Source organism: Hyperoodon ampullatus (assembly GCF_949752795.1).
Source record: "Hyperoodon ampullatus genome assembly, chromosome: 8".
Classification (NCBI taxonomy): Eukaryota; Metazoa; Chordata; class Mammalia; order Artiodactyla; family Ziphiidae; genus Hyperoodon; species Hyperoodon ampullatus.
Window position 1 is genome coordinate 68,921,988 of NC_136921.1, and position 15,482 is coordinate 68,937,469.

Below are 15,482 nucleotides of genomic sequence, written 5' to 3' on the forward strand. Positions count from 1 at the left end.
TTTTTTTTTTTTTTTTTTTGTGGTATGCGGGCCTCTCACTGCTGTGGCCTCTCCCGTTGAGGAGCACAGGCTCCGGACGCGCAGGCTCAGCGACCATGGCTCACGGGCCCAGCCGCTCCGCGGCATGTGGGATCTTCCCGGACCGGGGCATGAACCCGTGTCCCCTGCATCGGCAGGCAGACTCCCAACCACTGCGCCACCAGGGAAGCCCGATTCTTCATTCTTGAAGGCAGTAATTAAGTCATTCACTTTCTCTTTGCTAAATTATAATAATTCCTTTCTTCTTTTCCATAGGTCCTACCTTTCAAACCTTTAATTACACTGCCGCTTACAAGGATGTTAAGTGGGGACCAAAACAATCTAACAGAAGCTTAGATTGCATATAGGATGGCATTTGTTCAGCTCAAGGGCTGTTATGGGGCCACAGGATGAGGCACTTCTCAGAACTTCCTTAAATAAAGGCACTGCAGGTTAGAGCCATGTGACTCTAAGCACAGCTGAAGGAAGTGTGATTGACTGAGCCAGGCATGTCAGCTGCGGCCAACCCAGGGAGAGCTGCATGAGGATAAGGGTGATGGCCTCTGTCATCGGAGGCAAGGACCAACACCAGTATTATTAACTTAAAGAGTCAGAGTTCAGCTGTTTCTCTGTAATGTTTTTTTAAGAAGTAATTTCCCAGTAGTCAAAAGTTTTCCAACAGAAGAAGGTTATCCATCTACCTGTGGTTTGGGGACATAAGAGATTAACCTAAAAGGACTTTTACATTTCCTTCCAACTCCAAGAGTCTACTGCTCAGTGCTTTTCACTTGTTTTCTCTGAAATTACTTCATTCTCTGCCTATTTGTTTAAAAAAAAAACAGAAACAAAAACAAAAAAACAGAGAATAGGATACATCCATGGCTTTCTTATTAAGCCCTTTGTGTCCACTAGATGAATGTGGCAGACTATTATTTGTTCAGCAAAATCCATTTACTCTTCCTCTTGGGCACACAGCTAGACTGTAATTCCCAGCCTCCTTTGCAATTAGGTGTGGCCACATGACTAAGTTCTAGCCAATGAAATGTGAGAATGATGTGAGTCACTTCCAGGCCAGCTTGCTCCTCTCTCTACAGCTAATTGGAGAGACCAACCCCAGGTCAAGGGTCCCAAATGACAAGCAGGACAAACTTTTTGCCCAGTCCTTCCCTCCTCCACACTACCCACCATCCCAGCTGAGGAACGCCTGCCTCAGACTATTAAATGAGCAACACTAAGCTTCCATTGTGTTTGATTCATTACACATTTTGGGCTCTACTTATTAAGGCAGCCTGGCCTGTACTAAGATACTTAGCAATTCACATAATGGCACTGAAGCATGCTGCTTTCTTGAACTAAAATCTCAATTATTGGAACTAAAATCTCAGTTTATTTTCTTTGTATATAGTCCCAGAAACTAACAAATATTTCAAACACAATTATCCAGAAGGTTTTCCTTTTGACAACTACATACAATTTGTACTTAAAAGCATTATCATGCTTGCTTTTTTCTTAAAATACCATATTTTTAAAAATCTATTTGTGGATATTTTAAAAATGTCTTCAAATACTTAAATATTTGGTAAGCTGGATGCATTTAACCATACTTAGCACACACTAAGTTTTCTTCATTTCTAATAAGTCTTCAGGTATTTGCACATGGTTATTTTTAGATGGAGTGCATTCTGAATTGTGAAAGAGCTTGGTACTTAGTATTGAGTCAGTATGGACTTTTTACCATTTCTCTGCAAAATCAGAAACTCTTTCCAGATATTTTTCACAAAACTTAAATGATAAACTTTTCTGATGGTTAAAGACTGAGCCCTGTTGATAATGGGTCATAGTGGGATAGGATACATACAAAAGAAACCCATAAAATAGCAAAGAAATTTCTAGTAAAACAAACCAGAACTGAACATCCAAAGAAGTACTATTCCCTACAAGATAGTCATTTTTGGAGGCTTATGATGAAAACATTTCTTGCACTCTTCTTTTAAGGAAATTCAGTACTTTATACCTTCATATGATACACACGCATACATGCATGCACACGCACAATTCCCAAATGATACTACCCAACTTGACCAGTGAGGCACAATATTTGTCAGAAATATTCTATATTTTCATTATTTTTTACAAACATAAGTTTGGTATGAATTCACTAACAAGTGAGAAAATAAAGACTAACACATACATATAAATAAAACAAACGGATAATTTTCCTTCTCAAGGTCCTTTTTCTTTAAGGGCTTCAATGCTATACGTCATAACTTCATATTTTCAGAACACTTTCATTGTATTCTCCCCTGAACACTGAGTTAACTTTTAATTAGAGAACATCTGCAATCACCAGAAACATAGATCCACAAATCAATTTATCATTCATGTTTGGTTAAAGGAAAATAAAGAATACAAAAGCATCTGTATGCCTCACCTCCCATCAAACCTGTGCTTCAGGAAATCAAAGAGGGCTTTCTGCATCATGTCTGTGACCTTTGCAGAGGTGAAAAAAAAAAAGAATGAGGCAAACACACGCAGAGAGAGAGAGAGAAGTCAAAAGTGAGAGAGCTGAAAGGGAACTCATTCTGACGGAGCCAAGATCTGATCACAGCCACTCGTCTGGTGGAGGTGAGACAGGGCAGGTGACCGTGGACAGAGTTTTTCATACTTAACCACTTGCACTTACTCAACTTCCCCCCTTGGTTCTCCTCCAGGGTGTTGAGGCATGAACCAGCAGTGTTCACTAGATCCAAGGCAAACCCTCATCTCCTTTTAGGGGGTGGAACTGCCACTGAGAGTCCACGATAGGCTAGCTCTGTGCGTAGGTGCGGCCTATCCTCGGCGTACCTGAGTGGTGCCTGCCTTCAGTGAGGAGCAGCTAGAGCTCCTCAGGCCAGCCTTGGGCTCTGCCTCCTGCTAGTCTGTGCAAGTCGCTGGAAATTCTCCACGCCTAGGGCTGGATTTCTGTACCCCACTCTCCTGCTCTTTCTCTGATGTTCCCCATTGAGAAGGGGAGGGGAGGAGAGGAAGGAGAAGGGGAAAAGGGAGGGTGGGGGAGAAGGAGATGGGATTCTTAAACCTGCCTCAAAGAGACTCATTAATTCACTCAACAAATGTGTACTGAATGCCTACTATGTGCCAGCCACTATGCTAACTCAGTGGGAAGGGTGCCTTGGAGGTTGCCCACCTTCAGATTTTAATGTCCTACCCACTTATTCTTATCCACGCTGGCATAAAGCCAAAATGGCAACATCTGAAATGCAGTGATCTAAGTCTTTACTCTTTTCCTTTTTGCATGGTTTTGTTTAATTAATCTCTGAAGGAGTTCACTAATACTTGTAGTGGAGTGTTTTTTTTTTTCTTTTATATGGTCTTTAAAATAAAGAAGCAGAGAAATGTTTGGTGGAATATGCCATTGTCTTGAGCACCCAGCAAGGTGAGATCTGATGGTGCTTTGAGGTGAGGTTTGCTGGCATATTGCCTATATGTTCCCTTGTGCTGTTCATACTCTATAATTTCTAATAGCAACGGGAACAGTTGAGACAGAAAAAATCCTTTTCTTTGAATTGAATGCAGAGCACATTTTTGACCAGAACTTCCCATTATAAATATTTTGAGGGAGCTATTTCTGAACACTGTAATACATGAAAGACAAGAAGTGGGCCAGGGAGGGAAGAAAGAGTGAAGGGCCACGCAAGCCCCACGCTGCACCTCCTGCCTTCACGAGCTGAGGGCTGGCTTCTGTTAGGACCTGTGTGAAAGCAGACTCTGAGAAGCAAGCTCCAAATGGCTGTCACCTAGGTTCTTGATCAAGAACTGAACCATAACAGACTGATATTTGTACCTCATAACCCTTCAGTGACGGCCCCACTAACACCACCGGACGCATGGATGGCACAACGTCGTAGGGAGGGATGTGCTCCGTCTGAAAAAGATGATTGGACACGCGTGACAAGGGAAGGGTCAGCACACCTCCTCCACAGCCACAACATTCACAATCCGCAGGTCAAATGAGAAATAATGACCACAGGTCCCGCCAAGGAGACTCCTCCCTTATTTTATAGCCATTTGGGTCACTGAAATGGAGCATTGCAGGCATGTATGGATAGAAACCTTCACAGCAGATTTAAAAAGGAAACACAACTTACCACTTTTTGCTTCTGTTTTGCTAAAAGACAACAATGAGAGCCATATCAAAATATGCAATCTCTGTCATTGTTAGCACATGCTTTTAAAAGATGGAAGAATGTACCAATTCGTCCCTGTCATTTTCTTCATTTTCCAATTCACCCACTCTGCAGAGCACCACTCTACTGTTTCATACTGGTCGGGCCAATTTTGAAGACAAATGCAAAAACAGACAACCTCCTCTCCATTAGAATGGCCTTATATCCTGATTTCTGTGGGGTGGGGAGGGTGGATTTCATAATAACATTGGCTGGGCCAGTCACAGGCCGTGGGTTGATCCTGTGCTGGACACACCATGCAGTGTGGCTGACAGCAACTTGGACAAATCAAATTTGATAAAAAGAAACTTAGAATAACAATTTGGATAATAATGATCATTACCTCACTCACTAGTTATTTTTGGATTTGTAATTTTGGTGAACTATCAAAAAATTTTGAGGTTCTTTTTGTGTTCTTAAGTCTTTCTGCTCACTTTCCAGAATATTGACACATTTTTCCTACTATGTTGCTCTTAATTTCAAGTAAGTTTATAATCAGTTATTCCTGTTCTTTCTTGTTTGTAATAGTGAAAAGCTGCAATGACCTAAATGTCCAACAAATGGGGATGAGGCAAAATATACTCAATACCTGATTAAAGTGGCTTTGTGGCCACCCAATCAGGTCCAGTCCATTTGCGGACAACCCAGAGACCCAGAGTTTGGTTCAGAGCCATGGAAATCAGGATTCACATGAACAAGGACCCAGATACTTAGATCTGTTCCAGAATCAATCCAGTTTCCTGCAGTTATGATAGATCAGGATAGACCTTGGATCTGTCATTCTGAATTGGTAATCCTGGATGACTTAATGCAGCATCAATTCTGGGCAGAATGAAATGAGCCTATAGGAGTCAGGGAACGTGGTGGAAGAAAAATTCCTGCTTGAATACCTCCACAGTTTCTAAATACACAACTCCTGATTGGGCCACCACTGTCTCTTCATTACCATTAATTCCAGGGCTCAGTTATCTGCTGTCCAAACAGAAGTGAGGTCATCTGGGCCCAACTTCATTCTCTGCTTCAACCCTCTCCACCTCCACAGCCCAGGCTGTACCAACACACCCTAAAGTTTTACATGGAGACTTAAACAGAGCATTTTCTTCAGACTTTACAACTTTGTAAAAACTTTTTAATTGGTTGGCCCTCACCATCTTAAAGTCTGCTGGGTTTCTGGGTGGAATAATGAACTTGCTTCTGAATGATTTATAAAATAGAGGGCAAATAAGATTTTACAAAATTATATTACAATGATCTGAATTTCTAGTACCACAAGTACCCTTTAAATCAAATCAAATGACCATAGAAAGCAAATGAGCAATGAAAAGTTAAGTAGAAAAATCTTTAAGTCAAGTCTTTAAATTGCTTCCAAATTAGTAAAAATACTTGCATGTATTTTCAAATATTAAGAAAGGAATACATTCCATTAAAAAAAGGTTTAACTGAAACCCTCACCTGTTGATGTGGGGGTTGCTCGAAATGTCCCTGATACCATTTCTCCAAGACTTGAAGAAGAATTTCCACTGGATTTCCTAAGACACAGAAAAGGAACTTAAGACTCATTCCCCAAAGATGGCGGAGTAGAAGGACGTGCGCTCACTCCCTCTTGCGAGAGCGCTGGAATCACAACTAACTGCTGAACAATCACTGACAGGGAGACAATGGAACTCACCAAAAAAGATACCCCCCATCCAAAGACAAAGGAGAAGCCACAATGAGATGGTAGGAGGGGCGCAATCACAATAAAATCAAATCCCATAACTGCTGGATGGGTGACTCACAAACTGAAGAACACTTATACCACAGAAGTCCACCCACTGGAGTGAAGGTTCTGAGCCCCACGTCAGGCTTCCCAACCTGGGGATCTGGCAACGGGAGGAGGAATTCCTAGAGAATCAGACTTTGAAGGTTAGCAGGATTTGACTGCAGGACTTTGACAGGACTGGGGGAATCAGGGACTCCACTCTTGGAGGGCACACACAAAGTAGTGTTCACATCAGGATCCAGGGGAAGGAGCAGTGACCCCATAGGAGACTGAACCAGACCTACCTGCTAGTGTTGGAGGGTCTCCTGCAGAGGGGGTGGCTGTGGCTCACCGTGGGGACAAGCACACTGGCAGCAGAAGTTCTGGGAAGTACTCCTTGGTGTGAGCCCTCCCAGAATCTGCCCTTAGCCCCACCAAAAAGCCGAGTAGGCTCCAGTGCTGGGTCGCCTCAGGCCAAACAACCAACAGGGAGGGAACCCAGCCCCACCTATCAGCAGACAAGTGGATCAAAGTTTTACTGAGCTCTGCCCACCAGAGCAACACCCAGCTCTACCCACCACCAGTCCCTCCCATCAGGAAGCTTGCACAAGCCTCTTAGATAGCCTCATCCACCAGAGGGCAGACAGCAGAAGCAAGAAGAACAATTCTGCAGCCTGTGGAACGAAAACCACATTCACAGAAAGATAGACAAAATGGGGGCTTTCCTGGTGGCGCAGTGGTTAAGAATCTGCCTGCCAATGCAGGGGACACGGGTTCGAGCCCTGGTCCAGGAAGATCCCACATGCCGTGGAGCAACTAAGCCTGTGTGCCACAACTACTGAGCCTGTGCTCCAGAGCCCGTGAGCCACAACTACTGAGCCCGCACGCTAAAACTGCTGAAGCCTGTGTGCCTAGAGCCTGTGCTCCGCAACAAGAGAAGCCACCGCAATGAGAAGCCCGCGCACCACAACGAAGAGTAGTCCCCGCTCGCCGCAACTAGAGAAAGCCCGCATGCAGCAACGAAGACCCAATACAGCCAAAAAGAAATAAATAAATAATAAAAAATACATTAATTAAAAAAAGAAAGATAGACAAAATGAAAGGGCAGAGGACTATGTACCAGATGAAGGAACAAGATAAAACACCAGAAAAAGAACTAAATGGAGTGGAGATAGGCAACCTTCCAGAAAAAGAATTCAGAATAATGATAGGGAAGATGATTTCCATTTGCATGGAACATGGAAAGGGCCTCAGAAAAAGAATGGAGGCAAAGATTGAGAAGATGCAAGAAATGTTTAACAAAGACCTAGAAGAATGAAAGAACAGCCACCTAGAATAATTAAAGAACAAACAAACAGAGATGAACAATACAATAACTGAAATGAAAAATACAGTAGAAGGAATCAATAGCAGAATAACTGAGGCAGAAGAACAGATAGCTGACCTGGAAGACAGAATACTGGAATTCACTGCCGTGGAACAGAATAAAGAAAAAAGAATGAAAGGAAATGAAGACAGCCTAAGAGACCTCTGGGACAACGTTAAATGCAGTAAAATTCGCATCATAGGGGTCCCAGAAGGAGAAGAGAGAGAGAAAAGACCCAAGAAAATATTTGAAGAGATTATAGTCAAAAACTTCCCTAACATGGGAAAGGAAATAGCCACCCGAGTCCAGGAAGCGCACAGAGTCCCAGGCAGGATAAACCCAAGGAGAAGCATGCCAAGACACATAGTAATCAAACTGACAAAAATTAAAGACAAAGAAAAATTATTGAAATGAACAAGGGGAAAACGACAAATAACATATAAGGGAACTCCAACAAGGTTAACAGCTGATTGCTCAGCAGAAACTCTACAAGCCAAAAGGGAGTGGCACAATATATTTAAAGTTATGAAAGGGAAGAACCTACAACTAAGATTACTCTACCTGGCAAGGATCTCATTCAGATTCGATGGAGAAATCAAAAACTTTACAGACAAGCAAAAGCTAACAGAATTCAGCATCACCAAACCAGCTCTACAACAAATGCTAAAGGAACTTCTCTAAGTGGGAAACACAAGAGAAGAAAAGGACTGACAAAACTAAACCCATAACAATTAAGAAAATGGTAATAGCAACATACATATCAATAATTGCCTTAAACGTGAATGGATTAAATGCTCCAACCAAAAGACAGAGGCTCGCTGAATGGATACAAAAACAAGACCCATATATATCCTGTCTACAAGAGACCCACTTCAGACCTAGAGACACATACAGACTGAAAGTGAGGGGATGGAAAAAGATGTTCCATGCAAATGGAAATCAAATGAAAGCTGGAGTAGCAATACTCATATCAAATAAAGTAGACTTTAAAATAAAGAATGTTACAAGAGACAAGGAAGGACACTACATAATGATCAAGGGATCGATCCAAGAAGAAGATACAACAATTATAAATATATATGCACCCAAGATAGGAACAACTCAATACATAAGGCAACTGCTAACAGCTATAAAAGAGGAAACTGACAGTAACACAGTAACAGTGGGGGACTTTAACACCTCACTTACAACAATGGACAGATCATCCAAACAGAATATTACTAAGGAAACACAAGCTTTAAATGACACAATAGACCAGATAGATTTACTTGATATTTATACGACATTCCATCCAAAAACAGCAGGTTACACTTTCTTCTCAAGTGCACACAGAACATTCTCCAGGATAGATCACCTCTTGGGTCACAAATCAAGCCTCGGTAAATTTAAGAAAATTGAAATCATATCAACCATCTTTTCCAACCACAACGCTATGAGATTGGAAATTAATTACAGGGAAAAAAACGTAAAAAACACAAAACACATGGAGGCTAAACAAAATGTTACTAAATAACCAAGAGATCACTGAAGAAATCAAAGAGGAAATCAAAAAATACCTAGAGACAAATGACAATGAAAACATGATGATCCCAAACCTATCAGATGCAGCAAAAGCAGTTCTAAGAGGGAAGTTTATAGCAATACAGGCCTACCTCAAGAAACAAGAAAAATCTCAAAAAAACCAATCTAAACTTACACCTAAAGGAACTAGAGAAAGAAGAACAAACAAAACCCAAAGTCAGTAGAAGGAAAGAAATCATAAAGATCAGAGCAGAAATAAATGAAATAGAAACAAAGAAAACAATAGCAAAGATCAATAAAAATAAAAGCTGGTTCTCTGAAAAGATAAACACAATTGATAACCCTTTAGCCTGAGTCATCAAGAAAAAGAGGGAGAGGACTCAAATCAATAAAATTAGAAACGAAAAAGGAGAAGTTACAACGGACACCGCAGAAACACAAAGCATCCTAAGGGACTACTGCAAGCAGCTCTATGCCAAAAAAATGGACAACCTGGAAGAAATGGACAAATTCTTAGAAAGATATAACCTTCCAAGACTGAACCGGGAAGAAATAGAAAATATGAACAGACCAATCACAAGTAATGAAATTGAAACTGTGATGAAAAATCTTCCAACAAATAAAAGTCCAGGACCAGATGGCTTCACAGGTGAATTCTATCAAACATTTAGAGAAGAGCTAACACCCATCCTTCTCAAACTCTTTAAAAAACTGCAGAGGAAGGAACACTCCCAAACTCATTCTACGAGGCCACCATCACCCTGATACCAAAACCAGAGAAACACACTACAAAAAAAGAAAATTCCAGACCAATATCACTGATGAATATATATGCAAAAATCCTCAACAAAATACTAGCAAACAGAATCCAACAACACATTAAAAGGATCATACACCATGATCAAGTGGGATTTATCCCAGGGATGCAAGGATTCTTCAATATATGCAAATCAATCAATGTGATACACCATATTAACAAACTGAAGAAGAAAAACCATATGATCATCTCAATAGATGCAGAAAAAGCTTTTGACAAAATTCAACACCATTTATGATAAAAACTCTCCAGAAAGTGGGCATAGAAGAAACCTACCTCAACATAATAAAGGCCATATACGACAAACCCACAGCAAACATCATACTTAATGGTGAAAAACTGAAAGCATTTCCTCTAAAATCAAGGATAACCACTCTCACCACTACTATTCAACATAGTTTTGGAAGTCCTAGCCACGGCAATCAGAGAAGAAAAAGAAATAAAAGGAATACAAATTGGAAAAGAAGAAGTAAAAGTTTCACTGTTTGCAGATGACATGATACTATACATAGAGAATCCTAAAGATGCCACCTGAAAACTACTAGAGCTAATCAATGAATTTGGTAAAGTTGCAGGATACAAAATTAATGCACAGAAATCTCTTGCATTCCTATACACTAACAATGAAAGATCAGAAAGAGAAATTAAGGAAACACTCCACTTTACCATTGCAACAAAAAGAAAAAAATAGCTAGGAATAAACCTACGTAGGGAGACAAAAGACCTGTATGCAGAAAACTATAAGACACTGATGAAAGAAATCAAAGATGACACAAACAGGTAGAGAGATATACCATGCTCTTGGATTGCAAGAATCAATATTGTGAAAATGACTATACTACCCAGAGCAATCTACAGATTCAATGCAATCCCTATCAAATTACCAATGGCATTTTTTTTACAGAACTAGAACAAAAAAATCTTAAAATTTGTATGGAGACACAAAAGACCCCAAAGAACCAAAGCAATCTTGAGGGAAATAAACAGAGCTGGAGGAATCAGACGCCCTGACTTTAGACTATACCGCAAAGCTACAGTAATCAAGACAGTATGGTACTGGTACAGAAACAGAAATATAGATCAATGGAACAGGATAGAAAGCCCAGAGATAAACCCATGCACCTATGGTCAACTAATCTATGTCAAAGGAGGCAAGGATATACAATGGAGAAAAGACAGTCTCTTCAATAAGTGGTGCTGGGAAAACTGGACAGCCACATGTAAAAAAATGAAATTAGAACACTCCCTAACACCATACAAAAAAATAAACTCAAAATGGATTAAAGACCTAAATGTAAGACCAGGCACTATAAAACTCCTAGGGGAAAACATAGGAAGAACACTCTTTGACATAAATCACAGCAAGATCTTTTTGACCCACCTCCTAGAGTAATGGAAATAAAAACAAAAGTAAACAAATGGGACCTAATGAAACTTAAAAGCTTTTGCAAAGCAAAGGAAACCACAAACATGACGAAAAGACAACCCTCAGAATGGGAGAAAATATTTGCAAATGAATCACCCGACAAAGGATTAATCTCCAAAATACATAAACAGCTCATGCAGCTCAATATTAAAAATACAAACAACCCAATCCAAAAATGGGCAGAAGACCTAAATAGACATTTCTCCAAAGAAGACATACAGATGGCCAAGAAGCACATGGAAAGCTGCTCAACATCACTAATTATTAGAGAAATGCAAATCAAAACTACAATGAGGTATCACCCCACACCAGTTAGAATGGGCATCATCAGAAAAGGTACAAACCACAAATGCTGGAGAGGGTGTGGAGAAAAGGGAACCCTCTTGCACTGTTGCTGGGAATGTAAATTGATACAGCCACTATGGAGAACAGTATGGAGGTTACTTAAAAACTAAAAATAGAATTACCACATGACTCAGCAATCCCACTACTGGGCATATACCCAGAGAAAACCGTAATTCAAAAAGACACATGCACCACAATGTTCATTGCAGCACTATTTACAATAGCCAGGTCATGGAAGCAAACTAAATGCCTATTGACAGACAAATGGATATAGAAGATGTGGTACATATATACAATGGAATATTACTCAGCCATAAAAAGGAATGAAATTGGGTCATTTGTAGAGATGTGGATGGATCTAGAGACTGTCATACAGAGTGAAGTAAGTTAGAAGGAGAGAAACAAATATCGTATATTAATGCATATGTGTGGAACATAGAAAAATGGTACAGATGAACCAGTTTGCAGGGCAGAAATAGAGACACAGATGTAGAGAACAAATGCATGGACACCAAGGCGGGGAAGTGGGTGGGGGGTGGTGGGATGAACTGGGAGATTGGGATTGACATATATACAGTAATATGTATAAAATAGATAACTAATAAGAACCTTCTGTATAAAAAAATAAATAAAATAAAATTCAAAGAAAAAAAAGACTCATTCCCCAGATTCCTTGGAAGTAGAACTTGAGAGTACAAAGCTTTCTTTGGCCTTAATCCACTAAGTAATTCAAAACACACCAAGTCCTGCTATAGAGTACTTCAAGGATCTGCCCAAATGTTTTCTTTGACCTCCTTTCTCAGAGAAAGTGGGAAACTATCTAGGACCTGGAAATATTTTGCTAAAGTATGTCTCCTAATTATTCAATGCAGAAATGAGGCAAAAGAATCACTAATAGGAATGTTCTTGTGAACTGTCTTTTTAACCAACACTCGTCACCAGTTCACTAGCTGGATGTCAAACACAGCTCAAAACAAGCAGTAAGACCTGGAAAAAGCACTTCTTATGTGGGGATCAGAATTAAGAACTGGCAGTAAGGATTTGGTCATGAATAATATTATGGAATGGAATGGAAGCTCATTGGTATTGGTCCCTGCATGTGGCTTGGGAAGCTTCCCTGGAGCCCACCAGGGCCCTCAGGAGCCCACCTTCCCACTTCTCCAGTGTCCCTTCCTTCAGTGCTTAAGTATGGTCCCTAGAGTTAGGACAATCTGATTTCTCCTCCCGGCTTTGCCCATTACTAGTCGTGGGACCTTGGCACACCATATCATATCTTTGTGCCTGAGTTTCCCTATCTCTAGAAGGAGAAACTATACTTCACAGTTGGTATAAAGATAAAAGAAGATCATGTCTTTGAGCTCTTGGTTTTACTCTTGTGCCTGTGGGCAAAGTAAGCCTTTAGTTCAGAAGTGTAAAATAATTTTATGGAATAATAATAATAGTAGTAGAATAACTTTGGAAATGGTGATAATAATTCACTTATTATTTCATTCAAATATTTATTGAGTATTCACTGTCCTAGAAACTAGGAATACAACAGTGGGGGAAAAAACAAAATTCCTTCCCTTATACAGACAAATTCTAATGGGAAATATCAGTATCAAACAGATGAATAGGTAAATATATAGTATTTCTGATAGTAATAAGTGCAACAGAGAAAACTGAGTCGGGAGAGAGATAGGAAGCAAGGGAAGAGAAGTGGATTCAACTTTAAATATGGTGGCAGGAAAGGGGTCATTGAAAAGGTGATATTTAACTAAGATCTGAAGCAGATGGAGTGATCCAGTGGAAAAGTGAAGAAAAGCGTCCAGTGAAAGGAAACAGCAATTGCAAAGGTCCTGAGACAGCAACATGTGTTCCCACATGGAGCAGCATGAGAGACAAAAAGTCTAGAGAAGAAGTAATAAGAGGGATTAATCATTAATAATATTATAAGCATGTTATATACTAAAAAAGATTGATAATTAAAAGTGGGCTAACACTCTACATTTGTGATCTCCTATCACTGTTTAAGAGGTTCCCATTATGACAAGGCAGAAGGACCCCTGAAGAACAGAGAGGAGTTTTTGAAACAGAAAAGGATCTAATAGAAAAAGGAGGTTGAGAGTTAAGAGAAAGAACTGATTCTATTTTAGGACTTTCAAAAAATGGTAACACATACCAAATCAGTGCTTCAATGTAGGCTCACAATATATGCAGGCTCAGTATGATTCTGATTTCTCCTCTCAGGCTTTGCTTGTAACCCTGGGACCTTTAAATACCTGCACTCTGAGATCTTTGTGGCTACTTCATTAGTTCACTAGAGGTTAATTCATCTGAAGCTGGACAGAGTCTTACCCCCAGTACCAAGCGATGGCAGTGGCCACAGAAAACCCTGGAGAAAGTGATACTAGTCCCAGGATGGTATTGCATGTGCCATGGCATTCTGTGCCCACTTGAAAGAGAGTCTCTGAAAGTTAACCAAGAAGAGCCATGATGCCAGGTCAGGCCAGGCCCCCACTTACTTTACTGAGAAAGGATGACCTACAGGACTCTCACAGAGGAAAGCTTAGGTTCCCAGGAGGGTTTGCTGAAGCCACAGAAAACAGTCTCCACTGTGGAATTCGTGTTGATTCCAGGGGTGTCCAGGCTTCAGCACACAACGGGGAGAGTGAACTATCTGAAGCCCCTTTGTGTCAATTTCAGAAACACCTTGCACACAGAAAAGTAGCTTTTACTTTGAAAGCATGTATGTTTAACCTAATAAGCAAACTTGAAAATATCACCTAATTTTCCTACTTCCTCCAAAAAAATTTAGAGAAAGGAAGGAGCCTTACCCTCCGTGAAAACGTCCTCTTTTCTGTTCTTGCTGAATCCGTATGTTCTCCAATCTAAGCGGACTTGGGATGAAGCCAATCTCACAGCCTTCTTTCACCAGCCTTCCTATCCACCAATCATTGTTATATTTCTGGAATGCAGGAATAAAACTGCTATCAACAGTAATTCACTGATCTTCACATTTATTAATCTCAGGGGACCAAAAGAATGAAACACTATATTATATAATATTATACTATACTATATTACATATACAAACACTATTTATAGTATATTATACTATATTATATATATCTGGGGTGGAGGAGTCCATAGAAGAAAGCAAACTTTTAATCTAAAGGCCCAGATAGTAAACACTTTAGGGTTTGCAGGCCATATGGTCTCTGCTGCAACTACTGTAATCTGCTATTATAGTGTGGAAGCAGCCACAGTCAATACGTAAACAAGTAAGCACGGCTGTGCTTCAACAAATGTTTTCTTTCCAAAAAAGGCAGCAGGCTGGTTTCAGCCTGTGAGCCACAGTTTGCCAATCCCTGGGCTAAAGTCAGGTCTTAACATGTGGATTCCTTTGGTCCTTGTCAAGAAGCCCTAGCCAATTCGTAAGGAATAGATTTTACAAGGATAAATATGTACCAATGTAATTGGAACTCTGGAAGACAGGATAGACAAGTCTAAGACAAAATACACTGAATAGTCTGTTTTTTGTCAAAGGCTTTGAGGTAAAAATTCCATCATACTATATGTATTCTACTCTCTCTGGGGAAAACTTATAATCTTCCAAATATAGGTTTGGAAATCAAGGTCCATCTTACTACCTGAAGAAAAACAAGCCTACTCTTACAAAGGCTAAGCATATTATACATAAGTGGAATTTTTGAAATAATCTCCAAATGGCCTGAAGCCCAACAGGAATGAAGGAATTTCCATTTAAATAAAGTTCCACGACACATAAACTTGGGAAACAAACCCACACAAAGGCTTCAGCCAATATGGGGTGAACATGATCCTATGTGATGGGCCAGCAAAACTGCATTTGTAATGATAGATTTGCTGAATCCTAGGGCAGGAGGCATATTTAATCCAAGCTACTTGCCTCAAGGGAAGGTTTCTGCTAGGTGATTTCTAGAAAGCAGATATTAGTCCTACTGTTTACATCCTCCAGATGTAATTCCAAAAACTTCCTTTTTTGTCTGTAACAGTGTTGGGCA

At 40.2% G+C, this 15,482-nt stretch overlaps 1 protein-coding gene across 3 annotated transcripts in view; it reads right to left on the reverse strand.

Annotated features, from left to right (window-relative positions):
- Positions 1–15,482, reverse strand: part of CACNB4 (calcium voltage-gated channel auxiliary subunit beta 4) — a gene marked incomplete at its 5' end in the record, with an annotated part of 273,102 nt that overhangs the window by 30,707 nt on the left and 226,913 nt on the right. For 2 of the 3 annotated variants that reach the window (XM_079710302.1, XM_079710303.1), the window contains 5 exons: positions 2,450–2,508; positions 3,860–3,940; positions 4,164–4,183; positions 5,694–5,770; positions 14,274–14,404. In XM_079710302.1, the coding sequence (XP_079566428.1) occupies positions 2,450–2,508; positions 3,860–3,940; positions 4,164–4,183; positions 5,694–5,770; positions 14,274–14,404 (368 nt within the window). The remainder of the gene's footprint in view (positions 1–2,449; positions 2,509–3,859; positions 3,941–4,163; positions 4,184–5,693; positions 5,771–14,273; positions 14,405–15,482) is intronic. The other variant, XM_079710304.1, reaches the window with a different exon arrangement.